Genomic DNA, 25,516 nt, shown 5'->3' with positions numbered 1-25,516 from the left:
TGAGAGAGTGGCATGGACATATATACACTCCCAAATGTAAAATAGATAGCCAGTGGGAAGCAGCCACATGGCACAGGGAGATCAGCTCGGTGCTTTGTGACCACCTAGAGAGGTGGGATAGGGAGGGTGGGAGGGAGACGCAAGAGGGAGGGCATATGGGGATATATGTATATGTATAGCTGATTCACTTTGTTATAAAGCAGAAACTAACACACCATTGTAAAGCAATTATACTCCAATAAAGATGTTAAAAAAAAAAAAAAAAAAAGACTGCCACAGTAGAATAAGAGGGATAGAAAGAAATCAGTATTCACTAACTCATCCCACTACTTTAGATGCTGTGCATTATGAAAATGACGTATTTGGTAAGGTCCCTGTTTGAAGGAGCTTAAAAGAGGTAAAGAGGAAAAAGTTGGGGAGCTTGACTAATATACATGAAATAATTAGAAAACAAGTATAGTCGGCCCTCTGTATCCATGGGTTCCGCATCTGCAGATTCAACCAACCATGGATTGAAAACATTTGGAAAGAAAAAATTCCACGAAGTTCCAAAAAGCAAAACTTGAATTTGCCACACACTTGCAACTATTTACATTGCACTTACATTGTATTTACAACTGTTTACATAGCACTTACATTGTGTTAGGTATTACAAGTAATCTAGAGAGGATTTAAAGTATACAAGAGAATGTGCATAGGTTACATGCAAATATTACACCGTTTTATATAAGGGACTTAAGCACCTTGAGATTTAGGTATCACAGGGGGTCCTGAAATCAATGCCCCTGAGGATACTGAGGGACGATTATAGTCATTAGCTCTCTGGTTCTGATTAAAAGTAGAGTTCAGAGGCATCCATGAGGATTGATGTGTCATGTAAGAATTTATAGTTAGAACCTGAGCAGCATTCTGAGGGACGTGGATAGGAGGAGTGGGAGTAATACGATGAGTCACCATGTTATAACTAGGAGCCTGGAAAAGGTAACCAGTCTGACTGTATCACGAGCGGCTGAGGCTGTGGAGCAGCAAGGTCTCTTGCACAGTATAAATGCGAATGTAAATTAGTACGAGTGTTCTGAGAAGCAATTTATCATCAGCTAGTACAGCCAAAGCTCATACCTAGCAAATTCCACTCTTAGGTATAAACTCAAGAGAAACTCTTACGCATGTGCACCAGGAAAAATGCACAAGGATAATCACACTATCATTGTTGTTAATAGCAAAAAACTAGAAACAAGCTAAATGTCCACTGACAGGAGAGTGAAAAAATCAATGGCAGTCACGGAGTGGAATTCATATAGCACAGTACATGAGTCAACTGCAGCCGCACGCAGCAATGTGGATGAGTCCCAGAAACACAATGGTGAAGGAATGAAGTAAGTCGCAGGAGAAGACAGAGCATGACTCCGTTCATATAAAGTTCCAAAAAAGCAGAAAATGCATCAATATGTTTTAAAGGAGCCATACAGAAATGCTGTATCCGTAAAGAAAAGCAAAAGAGAAAGGAACACAAAATTCTGAAGACTGGTTACCTTAGGGATGGGAGAAGGGGATGGGATGGAGGAGGGACGTGCAGGACTCTTCAGAGTTCCTGGTAACATTCTGTTTCCTAAGGTGGGTGGTCATACACGTCTTTGTCTTATTATTATTTAATTTGAATATATGTTATGTATGGGTTTGTGTATGTGTATAAAACACATGTGCTTCCGTGTATGGTAATATTACTTAATTAAAAAAAGAAGAAAGAAAAAAAGAAACAATAGAAGCTTCCACATGGGAATATAAAAAAGGATGAACGTGAACGAAAACACAAAGGAAGATTTTAGCCTGTCATGTTTGGAAGGAAATAGGAAAAAAAAAAGATTTTGTTAAGAAGGATATGTACTAGCTACTCAGCAAGAAAGTTCATTTATTATATACACTTACTTGTTTTTTGGTTGCAGGGTACTTAATATCGAGAATTAACTCCTTTATTTCTGTTTCAATCAAATCTAGAAAGAAAATTAACCAAAGTAAAATTTTCACTGTTATGACAGTTAAACTTTATTCTGAAAGAAAAAATCATGTATTTGCAATATCAGTCAGTCTAAAGGATTTCTGGGTTCTCTCGGAAATTATCGTTTTATTGTTACACATTTTAATACTCCCTCAATGGCACATTTCATCCTACAGAGTAATTCCAGTAAAAACTACACGTGATTACTTGTACCTCACCTCATTCCAAAAAGGAGTTGAAATAGCTCATAAATGCACTGAAGTGTTTTGATTGTTCCACTTCGAATATTCTAATAATTTTAAAAAATGACATAACAGTTTGCTTCATTTTTGTGGAAGGACACCTACCAAGATTGGGAGATTTTGCTTTCAGTAAGGCTCCCAGTTTCTTCACTAAGTGCATGTCCTTGGCTCGTTCACTCTTCTTATCACTAAAACAATAAATACAACAAATTCTTACAGAATGTGAAACTGTTTTCCTTCTAATTCTGACACACTCCAGATTTCTTTTTCCCTTCTATTCTTCCTATTTAACTTTAAAGGTATCAGTCTAATGAGAAAAGAGAACAAAACGACAGCTACGAAACAAAGTAAAACAAATAGCAAACAAAGGACCAGGAAAAGTTAGCAGAGGGACATAAGTAAGCTGGCACGTGATACAACTTACCTCAGTGCTAAGTGGAAAGGGACATTTACTGTTTTCACACTTCCAGACACTGGATCAACCAGACAGATCTGGTAAGTCTGCGGCTGCCAATTCTGACTGGTAACGTTATTTAAGCCCATTATTTTATAGCCAGGATACAGAAGCCTGAGGAAATCACATACCAATATGGTAAAAATCTTAGAGAAAGGAAAAATGTTAAAAGGTGCTATTATTACAGCTTGGGACCCCTACGTTATTATCAATTCAGAAGCATTAGTAAGGCAAATAAATACTGATACCAAAAACATAAGTAAAGCAGAACCCAACTAGCAGGGTTCTTATACCTTGTTAAAATGTGCTAGAAAATTAAATGAACACAATCAGGCCTAAGTTGCAGTGGCAAACAAAGCATTCACCTCACTCAACATCATCACCAGGGGAACTGGAAAGAATCTTTCCTTTCGAGCCTCCACAGTGTAAGTAAGGGTTGGGGACAAATGGCAGCACCAAAGCTGACTTTAATTCAGTAGCATATCACGGCCTCTTCAATCAGATTCCTTTGTTATTAAATACTTAATCCTTAATTATATACCAGGCACTCGCAGGAAAAAAACATAATAAAGGACATTTCAATTCTCAAACAACTTGTAATCTAATAAGTAGCTTTAATAAAAGCTTTACTTTAACAAAAGCATTCCTTTCTGTAACCAGGAAAAGGCCGGCGTTTGCAGCTTACCTGCAGTGCTTTCCCACGTTGAAAGCACCGACTCTAGGGCCCTGCTGTGTGCTCCACACTTCTAAAACGCCCCTCCGCGGTGCATAGATCACAAGGAACTGAGCTACTCGACTTGGACCCTGAGGACTTCCAAAGGGGGAAAAGTCCACCTTTTCTGGCACTCTTTCGTGGAGGTCCTCTACAATTTGGATCCAACCAGTCTGTGCATCTCGATACCCTTGGAGACAGAGGAAAGGAAAGCTACTTAGTTATGTCATCTAGGTTTAGCAGTAGCCTCCTGAAGCACTCTGGGATGTTTCTGGCGGGGGTGGGGTGGGGGGGAGCCTTAAGAAAAAGCTGTAAAAGTACATTATCGGGTGGGTGGGAGGGAGACGCAAGAGGGAAGAGATATGGGGACATATGTATATGTATAACTGATTCACTTTGTTATCAAGCAGAAATTAACACACTATTGAAAGCAATTATACTCCAATAAAGATGTTAAAAAAAAAGTACATTATCTTTTTATTATGAAATACATTAAACAGAAAAGAAGATAATAATTATGATAAACACTAAATCACCAAGTCTTATTAAAACTTCAGATTTTGCTATATTTGCTTCTGATCACTTTTTTTTTCTTTATGAAAAAATCAGTTATCCTGGAGGCTTCGTGAGCACCCTTTCCTCATCTCATTCCCCTCCCTCCCTCTTTTTAAAAAATTCTGGGGAGGTTATCAGGTTCAGACTTAAAAATACAATTAAAATATAAGAAAAAGATCAAATTGGTTCCCTGCTACTCAAGTCCCTTGGTGATGTGCAGACAGAGGGAAAACATGGGCTGCAGAGTGATGGGAAACAGCTCCGGCTTGTGAGAAGAAAGATGCAGCTGACACGTCTTCCCCTTGAGGGTGACCCCTCTCCTCCCAGTACAGGGAGGAAAACGACAGACCGCACCAGCTGCAGAAGGACGGGCAACAATGGCAGCGATAAGATCGCCACAGTGGATTTGGACCAGCCGGTATATATTCTGGAGAAGTCTTGCTGAGAACACACCCTTGTTGTTTCAGAAGACAAGCACCATTTCAGGGAGAAATGATGTATCTGCAGCATTAAAACCTATTTCTAAAGACACTTAAACATGTGGCAGGTAAACACTGCAGGAATTCTCTGGCAAGAAGGTTAATAGTGGCCTCAGTCTGGTCCACAGTAATTTAATGCCCTCAAATCCATTATTCCTCACAATGCTAAAAACAGACCAGATTGCACCAAAACTGTGATTTCTAACCAGTAGTCTGTGCTGACATGTTGCTATTCCAGATAACTTCAAACAATGCATTCTTCCGTCCTCCTTGGTCAAGGAGATTTTATTTTACTCAGGTTGACAATGTGCCTAGATATTTTCAAGTCTCCCTTATAGTTAAGTTTGGCCATGTGACTAAGTCCTGGCTAATGTATTGTAGAAAAAGCTTAGCAAGACTTCAGAAAGTATCTTCAAAGTGGACTAAATTGGCAGTCTTCCTTTCCCCTTCCTCCTTCCTGGGATGCAGATAAGAAGGCTAGAGCTTCAGCAGCCATTTGAACCATGAGATTACCTTGCATGGGGAAGCTACATGGAAGGAAACTGAGTTCCTGAGGACATCACAGTGACATCCTATCAACTCTGTACCTGGCTCTATTGTTTGCCGCTAAATGCAACTTCTAACTGACAAAGTTACTGAGACACTTAAGTGAACTGACCCAAGCACATAGATATGGAAGTCAAATTAGAAAAAAATGAATTTTGCTAGGTTTTGCCATCTTAAATCTGAAAGACTTGGCATTCGAGGGGGCAAGAAACTGAATTCAGGAATTGACAATGAGAGTGAGAATTGAAAAGAGGTATGTAAGGAAGAGATTAAAAGTGCCTATGAGTTGGTCAAACTTAAAGGATATATCAGTTAGACTACTGGATCAAGTGTTGCTGATCTGAGTTTATGGTTTAAACAAACAAACAAACAAAAAGCATAAACATGAAGAAATAAACACTGTTATCAACCAGAAGCTGAAGAAGGATAACACTGTCCAACTGCTGGGGTAGAAAGCAAATTAACTTTTTTTTCTGGATTTTTGTAAGAAAGTACCTTTCCACATGCGTATTGCAATCCCTCTAGCTACATCCAACAAAATAATTCTGCCAAAATCATCTGTTACTGCTGCCAGCGTGTTACATGGAGACAGACATATACTTTCACCATGGCGTCTAGAATCTGGAAGTCCAAATCTGATATTTGAAAGAAAACAGAAAGCTCAAATCAAAGTGCAATCTAGAAATACACAAAAGAATAATGAAATGCATTAACAAAATAGGCTGAATCTGTTTTTATATAAAGAAATATGAACTTTCTATGGGTTAATACCTAATCTATTAACTGATCACACCACATTTTGCAATACAAAATGCATAAGGAAATTTATTCTATTACAAAATAAAAACACCTAGGTTTTATTTCAGAGATTTTCTATATAGATATCCACAACCTATTTTCAGAGAGTCTCAAGTACAACTAGCTTTCCTTGATTAAGTGATACATCATAGGAAACAATACCCTCACAACCAACTAAACTTTAGAATACTCTGCTCCTACACAGGCATCTGTGTAGTTCTGATTTCTTATCTATTCTCTTTTTTTTTTTCTAGATATCATATCTTGCTGATACCAGTGCAGGTACAAGAACTTTCCTTCTTCTAAATAGTTATCTGTAAACTGCTCTTGGTCTATTATCAGTCTTAATAGAACTGTGAGTAAAATAAAAGTAAAGAGGTACTGAGAAAGGACCAGAAGAGCTCATTTTGAAAAAAGTCCCTGAGACAAAGTACTCAAACTTTGTTACATCTATTTGGATACATAAGGGCCATTTGGCTTATTTCTTGATTCTTGGGTGATCTTAGAAAATGTGATGTGTTATAACATACTTTAAGATGGAAAAAACCCTGGAAGATAATCTTTAATCAATTTTAATAACAGATAATTAGTTATATCTCTTTAAGAACATCTAAAAAAGGGGAGGAGGTTTCTCTTTCCCTTTCTTTTGGGTGATAAAAAATGATTTAAAAACAAAATCAGGCAAAAATCATGCTCACTCCCCACAAAACCTGACGAATCCACTAAATATCCTACAGCACTGCTGAAGCAAGCAAGGAAGCACAAGCCAGCATGTTGAAGAGTGCTTGGATGCATGGGACCCCCTATTTTTATTTTATTTTTTTTAAAGACATCACTAAGTCCTTTTTGAGTTTCTACAGCTTAATGACAAACTAAACTCTTTACAGAAAGAAATCCAACAGCTATCAAAAACCCAATTTTCCTGCAACTTAAGCTAAGTGTACAGGTGTCTGTAGAAGAGCACACTCAACACATACATATTGAGCCCCCACTACATGACAGGGAGACAGCTGTGATAAAACAGGCAAGAATCATTGTCCTCGTGGACTTTACATTCTGGTGGAAAAAATTAGTGCCACATTGGGCTTCCCTGGTGGCACAGTGGTTAAGAATCCGCCCGCCAATGCAGGGGACACGGGTTCAAGCCCTCGGCCAGGAAGATCCCACATGCCGCGGAGCAACTAGGCCCGTGCGCCACAACTACTGAGCCTGTGCTCTAGAGCCCGCGAGCCACAACTACTGAGCCCAGGTGCCACAACTACTGAAGCCCACGCACCCAGAGCCCATGCTCCGCAACAAGAGAAGCCACCTCAATGAGAAGCCCGTGTACCGGGACAAAGAGTAGCCCTGGCTCACTGCAACTAGAGAAAGCCCGTGCACAGCAACAAAGACCCAATGCAGCCAAAAATGAGTAAATAAAATAAAATAATTTATACAAATAAAAAAAAAATTAGTCCCACATTAATGACTTTTAGAAGCTCCAAAGACTCAGGAAATCAACAAATCAGCTAAGCACACAGAAAGACCGTTAATTCAAGAGCGCATTCCTAAAAATACTAAAATGTGAGAAGAGCACGACAGACTTGCCTTACAGCTAATGGGGTAGCTGGTTCAACCTTGGGTTTTTGCTTCTGGACAGCTTCTTCTTCATGCTTGCTTTTCCAACCAAGCCAACCACTGAAAAGAAAGAAAATTCAGACTAAAACCAGGGCTTCCAGAGTTTTAAACTGCAGACTATCAAAATATAAGTTAAAACCTAGTGAGATGCAAATTAGATCATTTAAATTGTGACGTAATTACCTGGCAGCATTAAATAAAGCAGAAGTGAGTTTACTTGCCACTGCTAGTGCAACATGAGATAATAATGGTTGCGTGCTTCCCTGAAAAACAGAACATTTGAAAGAGAAAACAGCTGACAGATAAACAAAATATATTTTCTTAACAAGATGTACCTTAAAAAGGTAGAAGGTAGCAATATAATCAAAAGTTTTAACTCTACAGTTTAAAAGTAAGGGAATCCCCTGGCGGTCCAGTGCTTAGAACTCCGTGCTTCCACTGCAGGGGGCTCGGGTTTGATCCCTGTTCGGGAACTAAGATATCGCGAGCCATGTGGCATGGCCAATTAAAAAAAGAAAAAAAAAAGTAACATCACTAGTAGTTTAGTTATGTTTAGGATTTCCCTCTTTAAACTGTAATTAATTAAAAAATTTAAACTAGGACATTAAAATGGCATTTTTCTACCAGGGCTATTGATTTTTTATCCATATACAACCGGCCCTTTACCCTCTTTTTTTTTTTTCTTTCCATTTTTTAAGCAGTTTTTATTTAGAAATGTTTCATATTATACAAAAAATTTTTTAAGTATAGTTGATTTACAATGTTGTGTTAGTTTCAGGTGTATAGCAAAGTGATTCAGCTATATATATATATATATTTTTTTTCATTTGCAGATTATTTTCCATTATAGGTTATTACAAGATATTGAATATAGTTCCCCATGCTATACAGTAGGACCTTGTTATTTATCTATTTTATATATAGGAGTGTGTATATATTTATCCCAAACTCCTAATTTATCCCTCCCCCTCTTTTTTTTTAAAATGTATTTTTATTAAAGCAAAAAGATGGTTTGAACCATTTTGAGAAGGGTGCTTTTTAAGCGAACAACAGGAGATACTAAATCTAACACCTAATTTTTCCCAATTTTAGGAAGCAATTTTCACCACTTTATCAACTATAGTTGGCGGCTTGTTCTGTCTTTACAATTCCTCATTTACTCAAATCCCTGGTGGGCTGACATCACTAACAACACTAAGCCTCTGATTACTGCACCAATATTTAAAGACAACTCAACTAAGAATTCGGGGCATCAGAAACAAAGAAGGCTGCTTGTTTTACACTGACTTTAGTACCTTCTCAGTTAATCTAAAGAATTTAGAAGAAAGTGAGTTGAGACTACTTTTAGCTTACTTGGAAATGTGAACTGCTTAATCTTTCTAAGTCTATGTTACCATACCCAATTTGTAGATATGTTGAAAAATCAAGATCAGTGATGAAACACTTACCTCTAAGGCATAGAAGAAGCCCGTAAATGGATTGGACCCTACAGTGATATACTGAGACATGGCGGGTGGGCTGTTTTTAATTGCTGCATTATATCCACCTATATTGGAGGCAGTCTTCATTTGATCAAAAGGGGACAGAGTCATAATACCTAACGATAAAACAGCAATAACAACACATGATTTTAATGAACTGAAATGACATTGTCATTTTAGGTTATTAGGTTTTTATTTCAACTCCATTCTAAGATGCTAACTGCTGAGTTTCATTTAACAGACAAAAGTCATTTTCAAAAGCTACAAGATCAATGTCATAAAACATTCATAAGATATTAAAGTTGCCACCTATAATTACTCTAAGCTATGGAATACTACAAAATTTAAACATTAATTTTTTAAACAGATACAAACTCAAATGCTACAAGAAATATAGAGTCCACCAATATCTCCAGGTATTAGTTCACTTCTTCGAGGTAACAACTGCAACAGTTTCTTATGCTGCTTTCCAGAAATGTTGTATGTACATAAATGACAGCACACCAAATACACTGATGTGTGCCTTGTTTCTTTAATTTAATAAAATATCAAGGAGACATGCCTCATTCTTGGCAGTCACTCAGAGTATTCCACTGTGTGGCCATGCCATAACCGATCTGACCCTCTGATGGACATTTATGTTGTTTCCCACCTTTTGCCACTACAAATAATGCTGCAACATATATCCTTGATAGATCTGTGCATATCTATATATAAGTTCATTTGTATGGCGAATCCTCATAAACAGAAGTGCAGGCTCAAAGGGGATCTACATTTTTAAAAAAATTTTATTAAGTACTGTGACGTTGCATACTGTAGAGTGCTGCCGATTTTACACCCCGACCAAAAAGGTAGGAGAGCATCTGACCTAAACTTTCTGCATTCTCTGCTGTCTGCAGCAAAAGAGCTGATCATTGCCAGAGAAAAACAATACACCAAACAAATGGGCATACAACACCAGCCCAAAATCCTGCTGTCTTTCTCTGCCCCTCTACCCTCCCATGCCCAAATCTCTTGAAATCTATTGATTGAAGAAACCAGGCTGTTGGACACTGATTTCCTACAGTCTAGATTTTGCTGACTGCATCCCTGTGGTATTATTTAACATTCTGTCCTCCTCTCTATATTGTGGCAAATTGGTGGGCTTTAGAGGACTGTTGTCTTTTGATTCACCAATTTTAGCACTATGTTTCACTGATTTAAGGTAAATGAAGACATAGCATATATACAGCCCCTCTTTTCCCCCCCATTTTCTTCCAATATAACCATATCTCAATTTTTTAAATTAAATTCACACTCCCTGTTCTCATTATAAAGAACTCACTGCTGAGACAAGCTGCCTACTGTAATTACACTGCCTCAGACGTGAATTTTTCTTTTCTGGATTTATTACTACCTTGTCATTTAGGGTTTTCCCTGAACAACTGAGGCCTTTCCGCACTTTGAAACACCTTACAGTTCTTCTTAACACAAATTTCCATAAAGTCAAACTCACTGGATAATTTTCTAGGTCTATTATATTGGCTAAAGAAGGCCTCTTTGACAAAATGATATTTGAACAGACACCTGAACGAAGTGAGGGAGAGAGCCATGTGACTAGCTGGGTAAAACCTTCCAAGCAGAAAGGGCAACAGTTACAAAGACTCCGAAGTGGGAGGATGCTTGGTGTATCTGGGGATCAGTAAGGAGAGCAGCGTGGTGGAACAGGGCGGTGAGGAGGGGAGAGCTCTACAGGAGATGAAGTCAAAAGGTACCATAAACCAGACAATGTCAGGCCTTGGATGCCAACGTAAGGCCTTTGGGTTTTATCAGGAATAAGATGGGAAGCCACTATAAGGTTGTGAGCAGAGAAGGGACAAAACTATGACTTATATTTCAAAAGGATCACGTTAGCTGCTAATTGGTGAACAGATTTGAGAGATCAGAGAAAGGAAGCAGAAAGACCAGTTAGGATTTTTTTCTCAAGTTCAGGCAAGAGACAATGGTGGCATGGACCACCGTGCTGCCAACGACGGAGATGAGACTCGGTCAGAGTCAGGATCGACTGTGGGGGCAGGAGAGACGAAGGGGACTGGACGAGGAGTGTGAGAAAAGGAGAACCGTCAAGGACGACTCAAACGCTTTGGCTGTGGGCGAAAGCAGACGAAGACGAGAGAGAAGAACAAAGGAGGACCAAGTGTGAGGAGAGGAAATCAAGAACTCTGTTTGCGATCTGTTAAGTTTGGATACCCAGGGGGAAATGTTCAGTAGTTGGAAAATGAGTAAGAAGTTTAGTGTAGAGGTCAGGACTGAAGTCAAAATGGAGATGCTGTGAGTTGATTTCCTGTTCTTGCGTTTCTGAGTTTTGAAAGTAGGGGGTGGAAATATTTATTCTTAAATCTGGCTTTCATCCTCGCCATTCCACTTAAACTTCTCAGATCAGGGTCAATGAAGAGCTAGCTCTATGTTGTCAAATCCAACGGACCTCCTCCTTTCTTGAATTCTAGGACGCATTCCACAGTTAACCGTTCCCTCCCAAACTTACATGGATACTCCGGACCTCTCTCCTGACCTCATGGCTCGTATATCCAACTGTCTACTTGGCATCGCCATTTCAATGTCTGATTGTGTCAGAAGTTAACCTGTAAAAAACACAACTCTCCACTTGTCCACTCAGACCTCTGCCTTCTATGCTCATTTCAGCCAAAGCCTGATCGTCCACTCAGCTGCTCAAACTTTAAAGCTAAGAAGTCGTTGACTCTTTTCCTTCTCTCCTTTCGAATACCCATCCCTTAGCAAGTGCAAATACATCTCCAACCTGTCTACCTCTCTCTAGCACCACTGCTTCCTCCCTAGACAAAGTCCTCATTCTCTCTTATTGCAACAAACTCCTTGCTGGTCTTCTCTTTATTCTGTAAGCCTCTCTCTAAAGAGCAGTCAGAGGGATATTTTTAAATATCCCCTACTTAGACTCCATCAATGACGTCCACTGCATTTAGAATAAAACCCGAACTCCTCACCCCTCTGTGATCTGACCCCAGTCTACATCTCCAGCCTTACCTGGTCCCATTCCCCCCTCACTGTACAATCAAGTCACATCAACCTCCTTTCTGTTTCTTTTTTTTTTTTTTTTTAATTTTATTATTTACTTATTTATTTTTGGCTGCGTTGGGTCTTTGTTGCTGTGCGTGGGTTTTCTCTAGTTGCAGTGAGCGGGGGCTACTCTTTGTTGTGGGGCGCGGGCGTCTCATTGCGGTGGCTTCTCTTGTTGCGGATCACGGGCTCTAGGCATGCAGGCTTCAGGAGTTGTGGCACACGGGCTCAGTAGTTGTGGCTTGCGGGCTCTAGAGAGCAGGCTCAGTAGTTGTGGCGCACGGGCTCAGTTGCTCCGCGGCATGTGGGATCTTCCCGGACCAGGGCTCGAACCCGTGTCCCCTGCATTAGCAGGTGGATTCTTAACCACTGCGCCACCGGGGAAGCCCTCCCTTCTGTTTCTTTAAGCCTCCAGTCTTCCATCTCCCCCCACCCCGGGCCTCTATCTCGGCTTCTTCCCATCCTGCATGTCTCAGGAGAGGCCTTTGCTCACCAGTTTACCCAGAGTCCCCTCTTCCTTTACTTCTGTCATAACCCTCTGCTTATTTTCTTCATGATGCTTACTAACATTTCGTTATTACCCTATTTATTCATTTGGTCTAATTGTTTATTTTTTGTCTCCCCATCACCAGAACGTAAGCTTCATCAGGGCAGGGGTACTGTCTGCCTTGTATTTCTAGCACCAATATTAGTGCCTGGGGATGTAACAGGTATTCATTCATTTCTTTGTTGAATGAATTAGTCAGACCTCTACATAAAGATGTACACAGAATAAAGCTCATGGCACCTTTTTTTTTTTTTTTTTTTCATTTTGTAGGCTGGGAGATAAATGAATAGAATAATATTTTCTATCCAATCATTTCTCCTAGCCTGTCTCAATGTTCCAAAGTTTAATTAACAGAACAGGGAAGTCACCCTGAACTGAACTCAACACTTTGGAATTTCGCACATTTTTATGTTAGCAAAAAGTAAAGACAAACGAATGTCTACCAACAAGGTGCTTATTACAGATTATAGGTAGACCTCGGAAATATTGCAGGTTCAATTCCAGACCACTGAAATAAAGGAGATATCACAGCAAAGTGAGTCAGTGAATATTCTGGTTTCCCAGTGCAAGTAAAAATTATGGTTACACTATATTGTAGTCTGTTAAGTGTGCAAGAGTATGATGTCTAAAAAAACAACGTACTTACCTTAATTTAAAAATACTTTATTGCTAAAAATTGCTAACCATCAGCTGAGCCTTCAGCGACTCATGACCTTTTTGCTGGTAGAGGGGTTGAAATATTTCAAGAATTACCAAAATATGACATAGAGACACGAAGTGAGCAAATCCTTTTGGAAAAACGGCACCAACAGACCTGCTCAACACAGGGTTTGTAAAAAAAGCAGTATCTGTGACACGCAATAAAGCAAAGCAAAATAAAACAAGGTCTACCTGTATTCTGTACCAGAAATGCAACAATACACAAAGATAATCTGTGTGTCAGGTATCTTCTGTTCCCCCCCCCTCTGGATTCACACTCCTTCCTTCTCTCCCTGCTGGCCCCGAGGAGCCAGTGTGTGCATATTATTAGCCCAGACTTCAAGTTGGGTTCAGACAGTGGGAAGTCCCACTAGGACATCAAAGACAGAAAGGAGAACGAAGACAGGATATCTATTTCCTTGTGACCACTGGCCAAAAGCCATCCTGCTCTTAAGGAGCTGATTCTACTCATTATCTCCAATGAGCAGAATTTAGGCCTAGGAGTGGTTAACAGCTGCACTGCTAATCAGCCCACAAGACGCTGTACTATCCTTTGTGGTTCTCCTATACCACATCTGTATAAGTAGTTTCTCTGCAAATAAAACCTCTTTCAATTATCCTATTTCAAGGATGCCATCTGTCTTCTACTAGGACTCTGAGAAAATGTATATTTAGCAAAACTGTTGTGAAAGCCTCTTTGTAGTATGTTGATTAGAAAAGGGCTACAATGTAGTTGGCATGATAGAATCCTTTTATGAAGACATACCTCTGCATAACCATACACATATTACACTTGCACTTACACACGTCTGTAAGGATGTTTACCACAAAGCCAATGGTGAGTACCTCTAGACGGTAGGATTTAGAGGGATATTTTTTTCCTTTTTTCTTTATATTTTTATGTACTATTTGAAAATTTTAACAAGCATATACTATATTATTAAACAGAAAAAAATAGGTATATATTTTAATATAGCATTTCCTTCTTCTCCACACCCATTTCTACTCTTAATTTAGATGCCCATCACTTCTTACCGAGATTATTATAGCTTCCTTACTGCACCTAGTTTCTAGTCTTGACCCCTACATTGCAACCTCTAAACTTCCACCAGAGTGATTTTTCCAACAGGCTAAGTGATAATACCATTCTCTTGTTCAGAATTCTTCAACGACTCTCAACGTGGCGAGGAGAAAGATATAAGTTCCGCCGCATAGTATGCTAGGGCTTCAGAACCTGACTCCTAGTTACAGACTGGCCTCGCCTGGGCCAGTCTTCACTGTTTTTCCTGCACACAAGGCACTTCCACCCCAGGCCTAGTACCTGTTGGCTAGAGTGCCTCCCCCACGCTTGTTCTCTTGGTCAAGTCCTACTCATTCTTTCCATCTCAGATTGAAGTCAACCTCCTGTTCCCTGATTCCCTTGGTGCTGGGGGCTTCTCCTCTGCTCCCACTAAAGCCGGTCCACTTGTCTACTATGACAACCATCATGCTGTGGTACCGTATTGTTTTCACATGTTTCTCCCAACTAGCCTCATGCTTCCTGACAGCAGAGACCCACGTCTTTCCACCTCTGCATTCCCGATACCTAAGACAGTATGCCTTCAAATACTGGCTGCAAGGAAAAAATCTGCTTTTCTCTATATTTTGCTGGTCTAAAAGTTACATTTGTTGAAGAATGATCTATCTGGTAATTATATGAATTAAACTCATCTGTATAAAAATAAGTCAAATAGTGGGTGACTTAAAACTGTACAGTACTGCTGCTGAGGGCATAATTGCTAAAACTGCTACCGTTTCTTAAAGACATTAACCTTTGATAATCTCTAAGTCTGAACTACCTTCCAAATGTCTCACTAAAGACAACGCATATTCTTTTCACATGAGAATAAATCTACATTTCCAATAAATGAGACACTTCAATCAAAAAGTATAAGAAGTAAATTCCAAAAGCATTGGAACTAGTCATGCTTACCAATACTAGCATGATCAATAATTGTGTCAATATCTTGCAGACCCCATTTCTTATAAGCTAACGGTGGTGGCTGTATGTTCTCATTGCCTGATGCTGCAGCTGTCAAAGATAAAAATTAGACAATCCAAACTTAAATATAATGGAGAAAATGAAGCTTTATCAAAAAATCATCAAGAATAACCTGGTTTATTATTCTAAAATTTCAACTAAAAATAACGAGGCAAAGTAATGTAAACGACGCATACAGTGAGATTTATTCACACCAAGACAATGCACATAAAAAGCTGGCTGTCATAAGAGATTCTGGAACACTCAAGGAATTAGAGAAGACTATTAAAAATTCTAGACTACCACTAAAAATCAAGGTGAATTCAAACTGCAGTAGAAGCCAAGTACCGACTTTCTACCCCTTGAGTAAGACAGTGGATGAAATCCTGGGGACAGCAACCAGTGCCTCAGCGAGACCTGACAACATGCCCAGCAAAGGACACGTGACAGAAAGGTCTCCAATGCCAGTAACTGAGGCCAGGCTTGCCAGAAAGGTATGCTAACAGCGATAGCGCTGCCAGAAAAATGAATGCAATGCTGATCACTGACCTCAGCATTTCCACCTAGGGAGTGAATAATGCAAAGAAAAGCAACAGTTCCAGCTCTTGCCACAGGTTCATGCCCAAGGCTGCAGTCATCAGTACATTCTCATGCTACATATTAGAAAACGGCTGGATTCTGGTTGTTTATTCTGGAAGTAGAAGTACTCTGATAAAGGAAAAATGTAATCCTCTTAGCACTTCAGATTTCAGAGTAAGGCCAAGAAGAGAGTTTTCCTATATTGTGAAATAAAAGTCACAACAGTCTGCAGCTAAGTAATCAGAATTATTTTTAGAGCAACTTAAAATAAATAAGAGGGCACAAAGTGGCTTACTTACTTACTTCCTAGGAGATGAAATGGCTTTATGGACTCATACATAACAAAATAAACGGAAATTCAAAAATAGTAAAAATGAAACGGCTGATGATACCAATTAAAACACAATTGTCTATTTCTGGTTTATTTTATGGACAGAATTTTTATCTACAGAAAATGGCCAGTCTCTCTGGGCACATACATTAATGGTGACTATTATGTCTCCAAGATAACAAAGATATTGAAACTTATGGTGGGCTAAATTTAAATAATTTAAAAGATTATGAAAATAGGTATAAAAATTCAAACAAATTTTGACTTTACAGAAAAGCATGTACTATTTAAGAGCCATATAACCAAGAATTTTACAATCTGCTAAAAAGACAGTGAAAATTTTTCTATTGCAATGTAAGATGCTGCATTCTTTCCTTAGAAGAAATTGTTTCTTTTGTGTCTTATAGTTTAGTTCTGGATTTACGAACAATCTTTATGAATTAGATAACACATCTTAATTGAACTCTTCTTGCAGGGAGCTGTCTAAATCATTTAAGAGTTAAACTTTGTTTGCTCTTTTTAGGACCATTAGGGCTCCTTTATCCAAACCCAGAAGAAAATGGGGAAAGTCAGCACCAACACTGGTATTTTCATTGATTTTAAGGCTTTTTGTTCCCATTATTTTAACATTTGAACATCTCTAAAACTGGAAATCGATGGTGTGACTCTCACTGGCAGCATTTTTACTTCTTAGTGAAACAGAAAATGATAGTGCACCTTATAATCAATGGCATCTTGAATTTGATGAAAACCAATATCCTCTTCTAAAGACATAATAGCATCAGAGTGTAAACTATGGGTAGTAAAGATTAAAAATTATTATTTGTGCACTTTTCATGCCAAAGTCTGGAAATGATGTAGCTGCCTATATAGATTATATTTAGGTCTCTTTTTTCTGTTCAGAAGTGTTTCAAGTTAGTGAAAAGCAGCTTATGTTGACTCCCTATTGGGTCCTGCCTTCTGTGAGGGAAATGCCCCCTGCAAACTTTATGGTATCTTTACCCTCAGTGAGAATGGAAACAATGTAGAATCACAAGATTTTAGTATGCTGGCCCAAATAGCTGCCCATCTAGTGAGAAATCTGGTTTCTCAGCTAGATGCAACTAAATTCTCTACCCCAGTGTTGAATCTCTCTCTTAACTGGCCAAGACATATTGCTGAATCAGTGCACAAAGCCTGCAGTTCAATTGGCAACATGTAAAGAGAGTTGATGTTCTAGTCCTCGCCTTTATCTTACTAAGCAATCTACCCAACAATGCACTCCCATTTCTACAGTGACCGTTTTTTTTTTCCCTTTAAATCTAGTTCAGAAGGCCTTTTTAATTTAGAAGACATATTTAATTCTCTAAGTAGATTAAGTTAAATAAGACAAACATCACCAGAGGTTAGCTATTTCTTGCCCAAAATTACCTTTTGCCACCTGATTTCGACAAGCACGAAGAGACTGAAAAAGGCTAAATCCATCAATAGTCACGATGGCAGCTGGATATAAGATACTCAACTCTTCATTCTATTAAAGGAATAAGAAAGAAGAAAATAATAAATTTTCATTATTGCCAAATAAGCATATCTATTTTTCTATTATAGCTGAATGTCATGATTAATGTAAAATAAAAAAATACTATAACTAAACAACTGTCAAACACCCAACACACAAAACAATATGAGGCAGAGGAATAGTAAAAATAGACAATTTCAGAATGCCTTTTGGCCAAGGACTTAACATTCTTCTCAACTATGAGCCTTTGTACATGGTGAATAATGTTTTCAGGATCGATGGTGGGAGTAACCAAAAAAATGTACAAGTTTCATAAAAATGAAATATAGTCACTGTATGGATAAAAACAACACATAAAAGTAAAAAGAAGAGAAAAAGGAAACTCATCTGAAAAGAAGAGGAAAAGGAAACTCACCTGAAATGTATACATACTGATATACATATATCAGTACATAGTGTCACATATAATCTCACACTTTTGTATGAGACTACACCATATAACATGTTTCTGGTATTCTAAAACTATTCTATAACACGTTTTTCATTACTCAATAATACGTCAATGATATTCTTCCATTTCAATAAGCGAGCAAATCATTTTTTGCTGTGGAGATGCTGTATTTCATTGTATGAACCAAAATTCAGTTAACCAGTTCTTACTGATGGACATTTAGTTTGGCCTCCTGCTTCTGCCTCTGCTCTCCACCACCCATGCTCCACAGCCAGCGTGATCTTCCTGAGACTCAGCAGACTGAAGCACTCTCCTGATTAAAGCTCTCCTATGGCTCCCTTCTGCACTTAGAATAAACCTGAACTCTAACCATGCTACAAGATGCGGGCCCTGTCTCTAACCTCATCTCACCTCTCTCCCCGGCTCCTTGAACACGAAGGCCGTTATCACCTCAGTACTTTCCGCGTGCCTGGACCTTCACCTCCCAGGTCTTTGCCTGCCTAATTCTTCTGACCGTTCAGGTCTCGGCTCAAATGCAGCTGCTCTGAGAGGCTACTCCTGAGCCTCCGTCTCAAACATCATCTCCATTCCCTTGTCTCAGTACATTCTCATCAACACGATTACTTCCCCCACAGCACCTATCAGAGGCTGGAATCACCTTGGAATCCCCAGTTATTCATCGCTGGTTTCCCTCCACCATCCCCAAACTGCAGGCCCCAAGAAAGCAGAAACTTTGCATGTCTGGCTCACCAATGGATTCTCAGTGGTTAGAACTGGGCTGGGCACATAATAGGCAGTAAATAAATATTTGTGAATGAATTAAATATTTTCATTATTATAAACATCACTGCAATAAACGTTCTTCTGTATATATCTTTTCACATCACTTTGGTGTAAATTCCTTCAAGGGGGTCTGTTGGGTCATAGGGTGTTCATGATTTTCATTTGTGTTATTCAACTGTCTCAAGAAAGTACCTATCGATTTTTACTTCTATCAACAATACATGACAGTGCCTGTTTTTCCATATTGTCACCAACTTTTGTTAATCTTCATCTTTGCCAACCTGAAAGGTGAAAAATTATCCAAATGTAGTTGCTTATAGTCCTTAGATTATGAATAAGGTTCAAAATTTTATCATATGCTTTAGACCAATTATATTTCTTCTTTTGAGAATTGCCTTGCCCCTTTTTCTACTGGACTGTTGGGGTGTTTCCATTCTTAAAAGACATTTGTGGGCCACAAGGGGTGGGAAGCAGGGGACGAGGGAGCTGGGGTGTGGGCTCACATAACAAGTTCACAAGGCTACGCTTACACAGTCCACTGAGCGTGGCAGCGCGGAGAGAGCCCCTGACTCGGAGGAACTAATCACCAGCTCCTCAGTTATCTCCAAAACGAAACCGCCTTCCTGAAGAAGACACTCATACAAACACCAGTGGTCCAAGAGCTGCAGAAATTATGCTACATGACAGAGATCTTTAGGCAGAAACCACAGAAGAAGTTCCTTTGACATTCCAGAAAAACATTTGGAATCTTCTCCTGCAATGGTCAGCCATCACACCTACTACACTCACTGCCCCCAGAACTGAATTACAGGAAATCTGCTCCTGTGATCTTTAATAGATCTAGGAGTATACTGAAGAAGCAGCAAATAGATATTTTTGATATATAAACTGATGTATCAGATCCAGAGATGCTATGTAGAATACAGGGTAATGACAAAGGCTTCTCTCTGCATGTTTAACAAGAGTTATTTTTCAACTAAAGGATTTTCTTGACTCACAAAAGCAAAGAGCAAACAAATATTTAAATGTGAGTTATATTTTCCCGCCAGCTCTAAAAAAATATTATTATAGACATAACCAACTTTAAAGTGTTTAAAGAAACTTCATCTTCCAGAGAATTTGTAAAAAAAAAAAAAAAAAAAGGAAATGGCTCTTGAGACATAGCCTCAATAAACAGATTATCTTCTTGGATTTCCAACAGCTTCTTCCTTGTTTCCTTCAATAGTTCCATTTTCTCCCGTCTCCTTACGATGAACATGATAAGACTTAAGTCTTCAGGCTTCAGTTTTATTTTCCTATAACCTTTACGTGGAAGAATTCATTCATTATCTATGACTTCAACCATCGTCTTCAATCTAGTCTTTGTGTCTATATGGTAGTTCCGTATCACTACAGGCATGATGGTATTCATGATGGTATTTTCATTTTATTTCCTACCATCACCTCAAACTCAACACGTCCAAAACCAAATTTAATAACCTTTGTTTACTGCCAAAGCAGTCCCCTCTTCCAACTTTGTCAATGGCACGCCTCAGGATGGAGATCTTGGAGGCAACTCATTTTTCTTTTTAAAATTCGACATCTCAATACGATAACCAGTCCTGTCAAATGTTCCTCCAAAATGATTTTTGTACTAGTCCTTTCTCTTCCCACAGCCATTGCAGTCCTGGCTCCCAGCACTGTACATCTATTACAGATAACTTAAAAAACCAGGTAACTAGCCTCCCTGATTCCAGGCTCTCACAAGTCCAATTCATCCTGAAGAAAGAGTCCTTCAAGATCCCTCTGATTACATCACTTCCTTCTCATAAATCTTTAGTAGCTTCTAAATCTCCTGAATCAATTCCGATTTTCACTTGGCTTTCAAATTTATGAAGAATTTGGCCACTCCGCCTATTCAACAATTTCTCATTAGTTTCTAACATAGGTTTCTTTGTTGTCCCATACATAGTCCTATGTTTGAATCTTCCTTCATTTTTCTCCGGACTACCTAAAATACTTTCCCTTCTTTTCTCACTAATTAAGTTCTATACCCATTTTCAAGGTTTAATTCAAACTTCACCCCCTCAGTGAAATGTTCCTTTTTCGTCCTAGTCCTAATTGAGCTCCCTCTTCTCTAAACGTGCACAGGAGTTATTCTGTTCATAAAAACTAGCAAATAATACGGTATTGTTTAATATTACTGACTAACTCATTCACAGGTGTTCATAGGCATCAGTCTAGCCTCTCTCACTAGTTACGTTTCTTCTACAGCTCCAGTCCATCTGTCGCACAATTCACGTCCACACGGGCAAATGGGAAGATTTGTTTACTTCAAATCTTCTGGAAGCAGGATAGCACAAAGAAAGAAGGCGTAGTATATAGTTTTGACAAGGTACCAAACAAGATGTGCTGAACAAGAGCGTATCAGTTTATGTGGCTCTACAATTACTTTTTGACTGTGAGACAATCAAAATCTCACACAGCACCAGGAAGAAGTGAAAACTGTGGAGAGCCTGAGACATTCAACAGTATTATTTTCTCTATCAAAATCTTCAATGAATATAAAATATTTTCCACAATAAATAAAAACTTAATAACTCCGTTTCTGAGAAATAGGTTAGTGCAATGTGGTAGCACTATTAATAATACAGCTAGAACTTTTTTCTTTGACTCTCTATATAATTTTGACACCTAAGTTCAAATAAAAAAGATATAAAGTTACATAATACCATTTTTTACCTTAAGTCACTATTAAATTCTAAACTGAGAAAACTTTTGTCTTCTGACTTAAGTGTCTTATTTCATTATAGAGCAAAGCATACAATATTTCTTTAGGTAAGTAAAGCAAGACTGGTATTCTTTACTCAGCTATGAGTAGCTTACATTTCTATTTAGAATATGACAGCACAGCTAACTGTGCCACAAGAAGACACTAAGTTTCCACCCCAATGGAAGAGGGAAGAAAAGACACGGCAAGAAGTAAAGCCACTATTGCTCTGGACACAATCTCTTATGCTACCTGCTCCGTCACGCCGGGATGTCGTGGGATTTCATAGGTCCTGCACTTGAGCTGTAGCACTGGGTCCTCATTCAGGAGCTGTGAGAGCAAGAGCACGCCACTCTAGGAGGAAGCACAGAGATAAGCCCTGCTTGTTTTCTCACCAATATACCGGAACAGGTACGGCCAAAGAGCATCATTCCCCCAACAGGCCTTCCATAGATGCCTGGTAGTCTGTTTGCAGAATATGGCTTCTCCTCTCTATAGCTCCTACCAGAACTTTCTACCGCCACTGCTCCCCCTGTTCCAGCCTCCACCCCATAAAGTATCAAATACACAGTCCCAAGGGGCAGGTGGTCATGAGTCACAAGTGAGTGTGATGGGGATGGGTTACCAAGCTGGTATCCCTGAACCGCACAGCACTCAACTCACCTCTGTGTAGAAGCGTACGTAACCCGAAGTAAAGCCCACCACAATGCAGGTCCAGTCTGGACGTCCAGTGGAACTCCTGTTACAAACAAAAGTGACGATCTTAAGCGCTCATAATCAAAGCAAAGAAAACAAATGACTCATTCATCCTTACCTCTTCTGGCTTGCTAGTGGGATACACAGAGCGCTGGTTACGCATTCCCTAAAAACAAAAACAAAAGCATATGCTTACTTAATGAATCGATCAATTATTTTGAAAGCTCTATAATGGGATGTTAAAGGGCAATAAGCAGAAGACAGCTCTGTGGATCAGTTGTATCCAATGCCTACATAAAAAAACAGTAAAACTCCCCCCATAAGTAGGGTCATAAAATCCATTCACATAAAAGGTAATGTCACATTCACCTGTAGTTAATAAAAAACAGTGTTTTTCACTCTGTATTGTCATGAAAAGCACAAAAGTAAAGAAAGCACACCTTTACTGTACATGACTGATTATACACAAAACTGAGAAAACATCAAATGATCTCCAAGCAGTCATTTCCTACTGTTCCCCTCTCCTCAGCATCAGCTAAGAACTTGGGCAGAGGGTGGGAGGAACGGGCAATCACATTACAGGCAAACTGCATTTCTGCTGAGTAGGTTAATCTAGAGACTTACTGTATTTCAATTGGCTGGCTTCTTCTTTTAGATTTTGCAGAAATTGCTCCTGATAACCTATTTCTACGCACCTGCTAGGCTGGATGGTCCCTAAAAGATTTTTTTTTTTCTGACACATAGACGTGAAAAATTTGTCTCGCACTCAGAGACAAGCCTCAAAATTAAAATAACTCCTACTGACTTTTATTTAACCTGTAAAACCTCAGGACCATCACCAGCTTATTCAACGAAATATAAACCCTCTTCCACATACATCAAACCAGATAATCACCAAACAAAATTAATCTTTTTGTTTGTTTGTTGTCTCTAAAGTAATTGAACCATTATGTTTGCTTTGCATTTCGGACAGAAATTAAATGTCTTCAAAATGCGTAGACTAAATGACTTAAGGAGAAATATTATTTATTTTGATAAAAGTAGAAAACAATTCATTGAGTATCTACAGAGTGTCAGCCATGTACTATGGATTTCTACTTGGTTGTCTTTATCTGAATTCAAAGTCTGAAGAATCTTATTCATTCCAACCAGGTAATTTTCAGTCATAAAAATTTAACTGAAAACAGGTTTTGGCTGCAGGTTCCAGGCTAGCAGCTCCCTCATGGAACCACGCTAGAGATCTGGTTTTAAAACTCTTACTGGGACTTCCCTGGTGGCACAGTGGTTAAGAATCCGCCTGCCAATGCAGGGGACACAGGTTCAAGCCGTGGTCCAGGAAGATCCCACATGCCGCGGAGCAATTAAGCCCGTGCGCCACAACTAAACAGCCTACGTTCTAGAGCCTGCGAGCCACAACTACTGAGCCCATGTGCCACAACTACTGAAGCCCACACACCCAGAGCCCATGCTCCACAACAAGAGAAGCCATCGCAATGAGTAACCCCCGCTCACCGCAACTAGAGAAAGCCCACACGCATCAATAAAGACCCAACACACCCAAAAATAAATAAATTAAAGTAAATAAATAAAAAAAAAAAAAAAACAAACCTCTTAATGGATCAGTAGGAAACCTGAATTTATCAGCTTGCATTTCTGAAGTATTTATGAGTTTTAAGAATTAATGTAGCACTGTCCCCTTTAAGTACAAGCCCAATGCTGGCAAAGCAGAGAAGACAAGGGCTGCCCTTGACTTTTTAGCTGAATAAAATTAATGAAGAGTTGAGGAAAAGACAAAATGTAGACATGATGTTATGGGATTCTCTCTGAATTCCCCTTTAAATTCTCTCCAAACAGGAGGTCTTTTTTTTTTTTTTTTTAAAGTAATCACATGGTTAATAAAATTAAAATTTACTGGCCAAATCATGCTCTACAACTTCTAAAGCTGCAAAGAATATACATTTACTAAACATTCCAAACAATGAAACTTCTTAATAGATTCACATACAAGTCAAACAATTTCACATATACATCTAACACACAGAGAGACAAAAAAAATTAACTGGTACCTACCCTTCTTCGACACTTAAAGAACCACTCCAACCAACAGCAAACTGCATTTCTTCCTTCCCTTTATCACTATGTTTCCATTTTGCTGAAAAAAATTAAGTTATCACACAAAATAACTTCTTTAACTACAGTATACTAAAACAGAGAATTTATAAATTTCACTCTTTCCCTTTAGAATGATGAGTACAGAATTTAATAGTTCTATATTACTTGATTTGGGTCTTTTTATAGGTAAATATAAGATAATATTTAAAACTTTTTATAAGATTTTTATAAAACTCTCTCTTTAGTCTCTTTCCTCCAATTCAATCCATATAATAAAGTTATTAATTCTTATGTACCACCCCACCTTCCTTATTTATAAAACTACTTTTTATCTTTAGTTGGCAGAGAAATTTTTTCTATTAGATTTATGCTACTGGAGGGCAAATCTGCTTTATAAGACCATTCCATATCCATTTAATATAAGATCTTATTTTGATCAGTGAGGTTTTCCACATTCTATATATACCCAAACTTTGAATTTAATCTTCAACAAAAATTATAAGATGAAAACTTATGCCCCAAACAGGAAACTACAGCACTGTGAGTTTTCAAATTAGAGTTGAAAGTCACTTGACTCACATTATTACTAAGAAGCAGTCAGTGCCCTTTTTAGCTCTGACTGCCCCTTGTAAGAATTGGGCAATGCCCAGTACTGCCTCTGAAATGCCATAGAGAGACAGCTACAGTATCTGCAGCCAAGAAAGAAAAAGAGAGGAAAGAAACAGAAAAGAAAGGAAAAAAAAAGGGGAAAAGAGAGAGAGAGAGAAATAAAAAGAAAGAGAATAAAAAGTGTCATATAACATACCAAACTATGGAATGCCACCATATAATGCATACGAGAGAAGTAAAACTTTTTCTTTCTACCTAATCCATTTTCTATTCTATGCATTAAAATAAATGAAAATAACAGAGTACTTACGCACTAGAAACACAGCTTTTTGCTCCCGAGCTATAACCATAAGATCATTGGTTGGAGATAAGGATAAAATACAATCTTGAAGCCAGGAAGTTTTTTGTGTTTTGCACGTATTTCCTTCTTCTTCCTGTGAATAAAACTACAATTACTTCCATGGAAAAATATCGAGAACAGTTCAACTCA

At 38.6% G+C, this 25,516-nt stretch overlaps 1 protein-coding gene and 1 non-coding gene across 3 annotated transcripts in view; both read right to left on the bottom strand.

Annotated features, from left to right (window-relative positions):
- Positions 1 to 25,516, bottom strand: part of RAB3GAP2 (RAB3 GTPase activating non-catalytic protein subunit 2) — a 91,161-nt gene that overhangs the window by 30,625 nt on the left and 35,020 nt on the right. For both annotated transcript variants that reach the window (XM_036870642.1, XM_036870632.1), the window contains exons 3-17: positions 25,337 to 25,460; positions 24,376 to 24,457; positions 22,424 to 22,471; positions 22,273 to 22,348; positions 21,862 to 21,963; positions 17,539 to 17,638; positions 15,171 to 15,269; positions 8,848 to 8,996; positions 7,583 to 7,662; positions 7,370 to 7,459; positions 5,480 to 5,619; positions 3,378 to 3,594; positions 2,663 to 2,806; positions 2,344 to 2,426; positions 1,927 to 1,991 (exon numbers count right to left, since the gene is read on the bottom strand). In XM_036870642.1, coding sequence (XP_036726537.1) covers positions 1,927 to 1,991; positions 2,344 to 2,426; positions 2,663 to 2,806; positions 3,378 to 3,594; positions 5,480 to 5,619; positions 7,370 to 7,459; positions 7,583 to 7,662; positions 8,848 to 8,996; positions 15,171 to 15,269; positions 17,539 to 17,638; positions 21,862 to 21,963; positions 22,273 to 22,348; positions 22,424 to 22,471; positions 24,376 to 24,457; positions 25,337 to 25,460 — 1,599 coding nt within the window. The remainder of the gene's footprint in view (positions 1 to 1,926; positions 1,992 to 2,343; positions 2,427 to 2,662; positions 2,807 to 3,377; positions 3,595 to 5,479; positions 5,620 to 7,369; positions 7,460 to 7,582; positions 7,663 to 8,847; positions 8,997 to 15,170; positions 15,270 to 17,538; positions 17,639 to 21,861; positions 21,964 to 22,272; positions 22,349 to 22,423; positions 22,472 to 24,375; positions 24,458 to 25,336; positions 25,461 to 25,516) is intronic.
- Positions 12,762 to 12,893, bottom strand: LOC118887312. Its single transcript, XR_005017970.1, has one exon. It is a non-coding gene; the product is annotated as a small nucleolar RNA SNORA36 family (small nucleolar RNA).

This window comes from Balaenoptera musculus, chromosome 1, assembly GCF_009873245.2.
Source record: "Balaenoptera musculus isolate JJ_BM4_2016_0621 chromosome 1, mBalMus1.pri.v3, whole genome shotgun sequence".
Classification (NCBI taxonomy): Eukaryota; Metazoa; Chordata; class Mammalia; order Artiodactyla; family Balaenopteridae; genus Balaenoptera; species Balaenoptera musculus.
The sequence above is the reverse complement of the archived record's forward strand: the minus strand, read 5'-3'. Positions and strand labels throughout refer to the sequence as shown.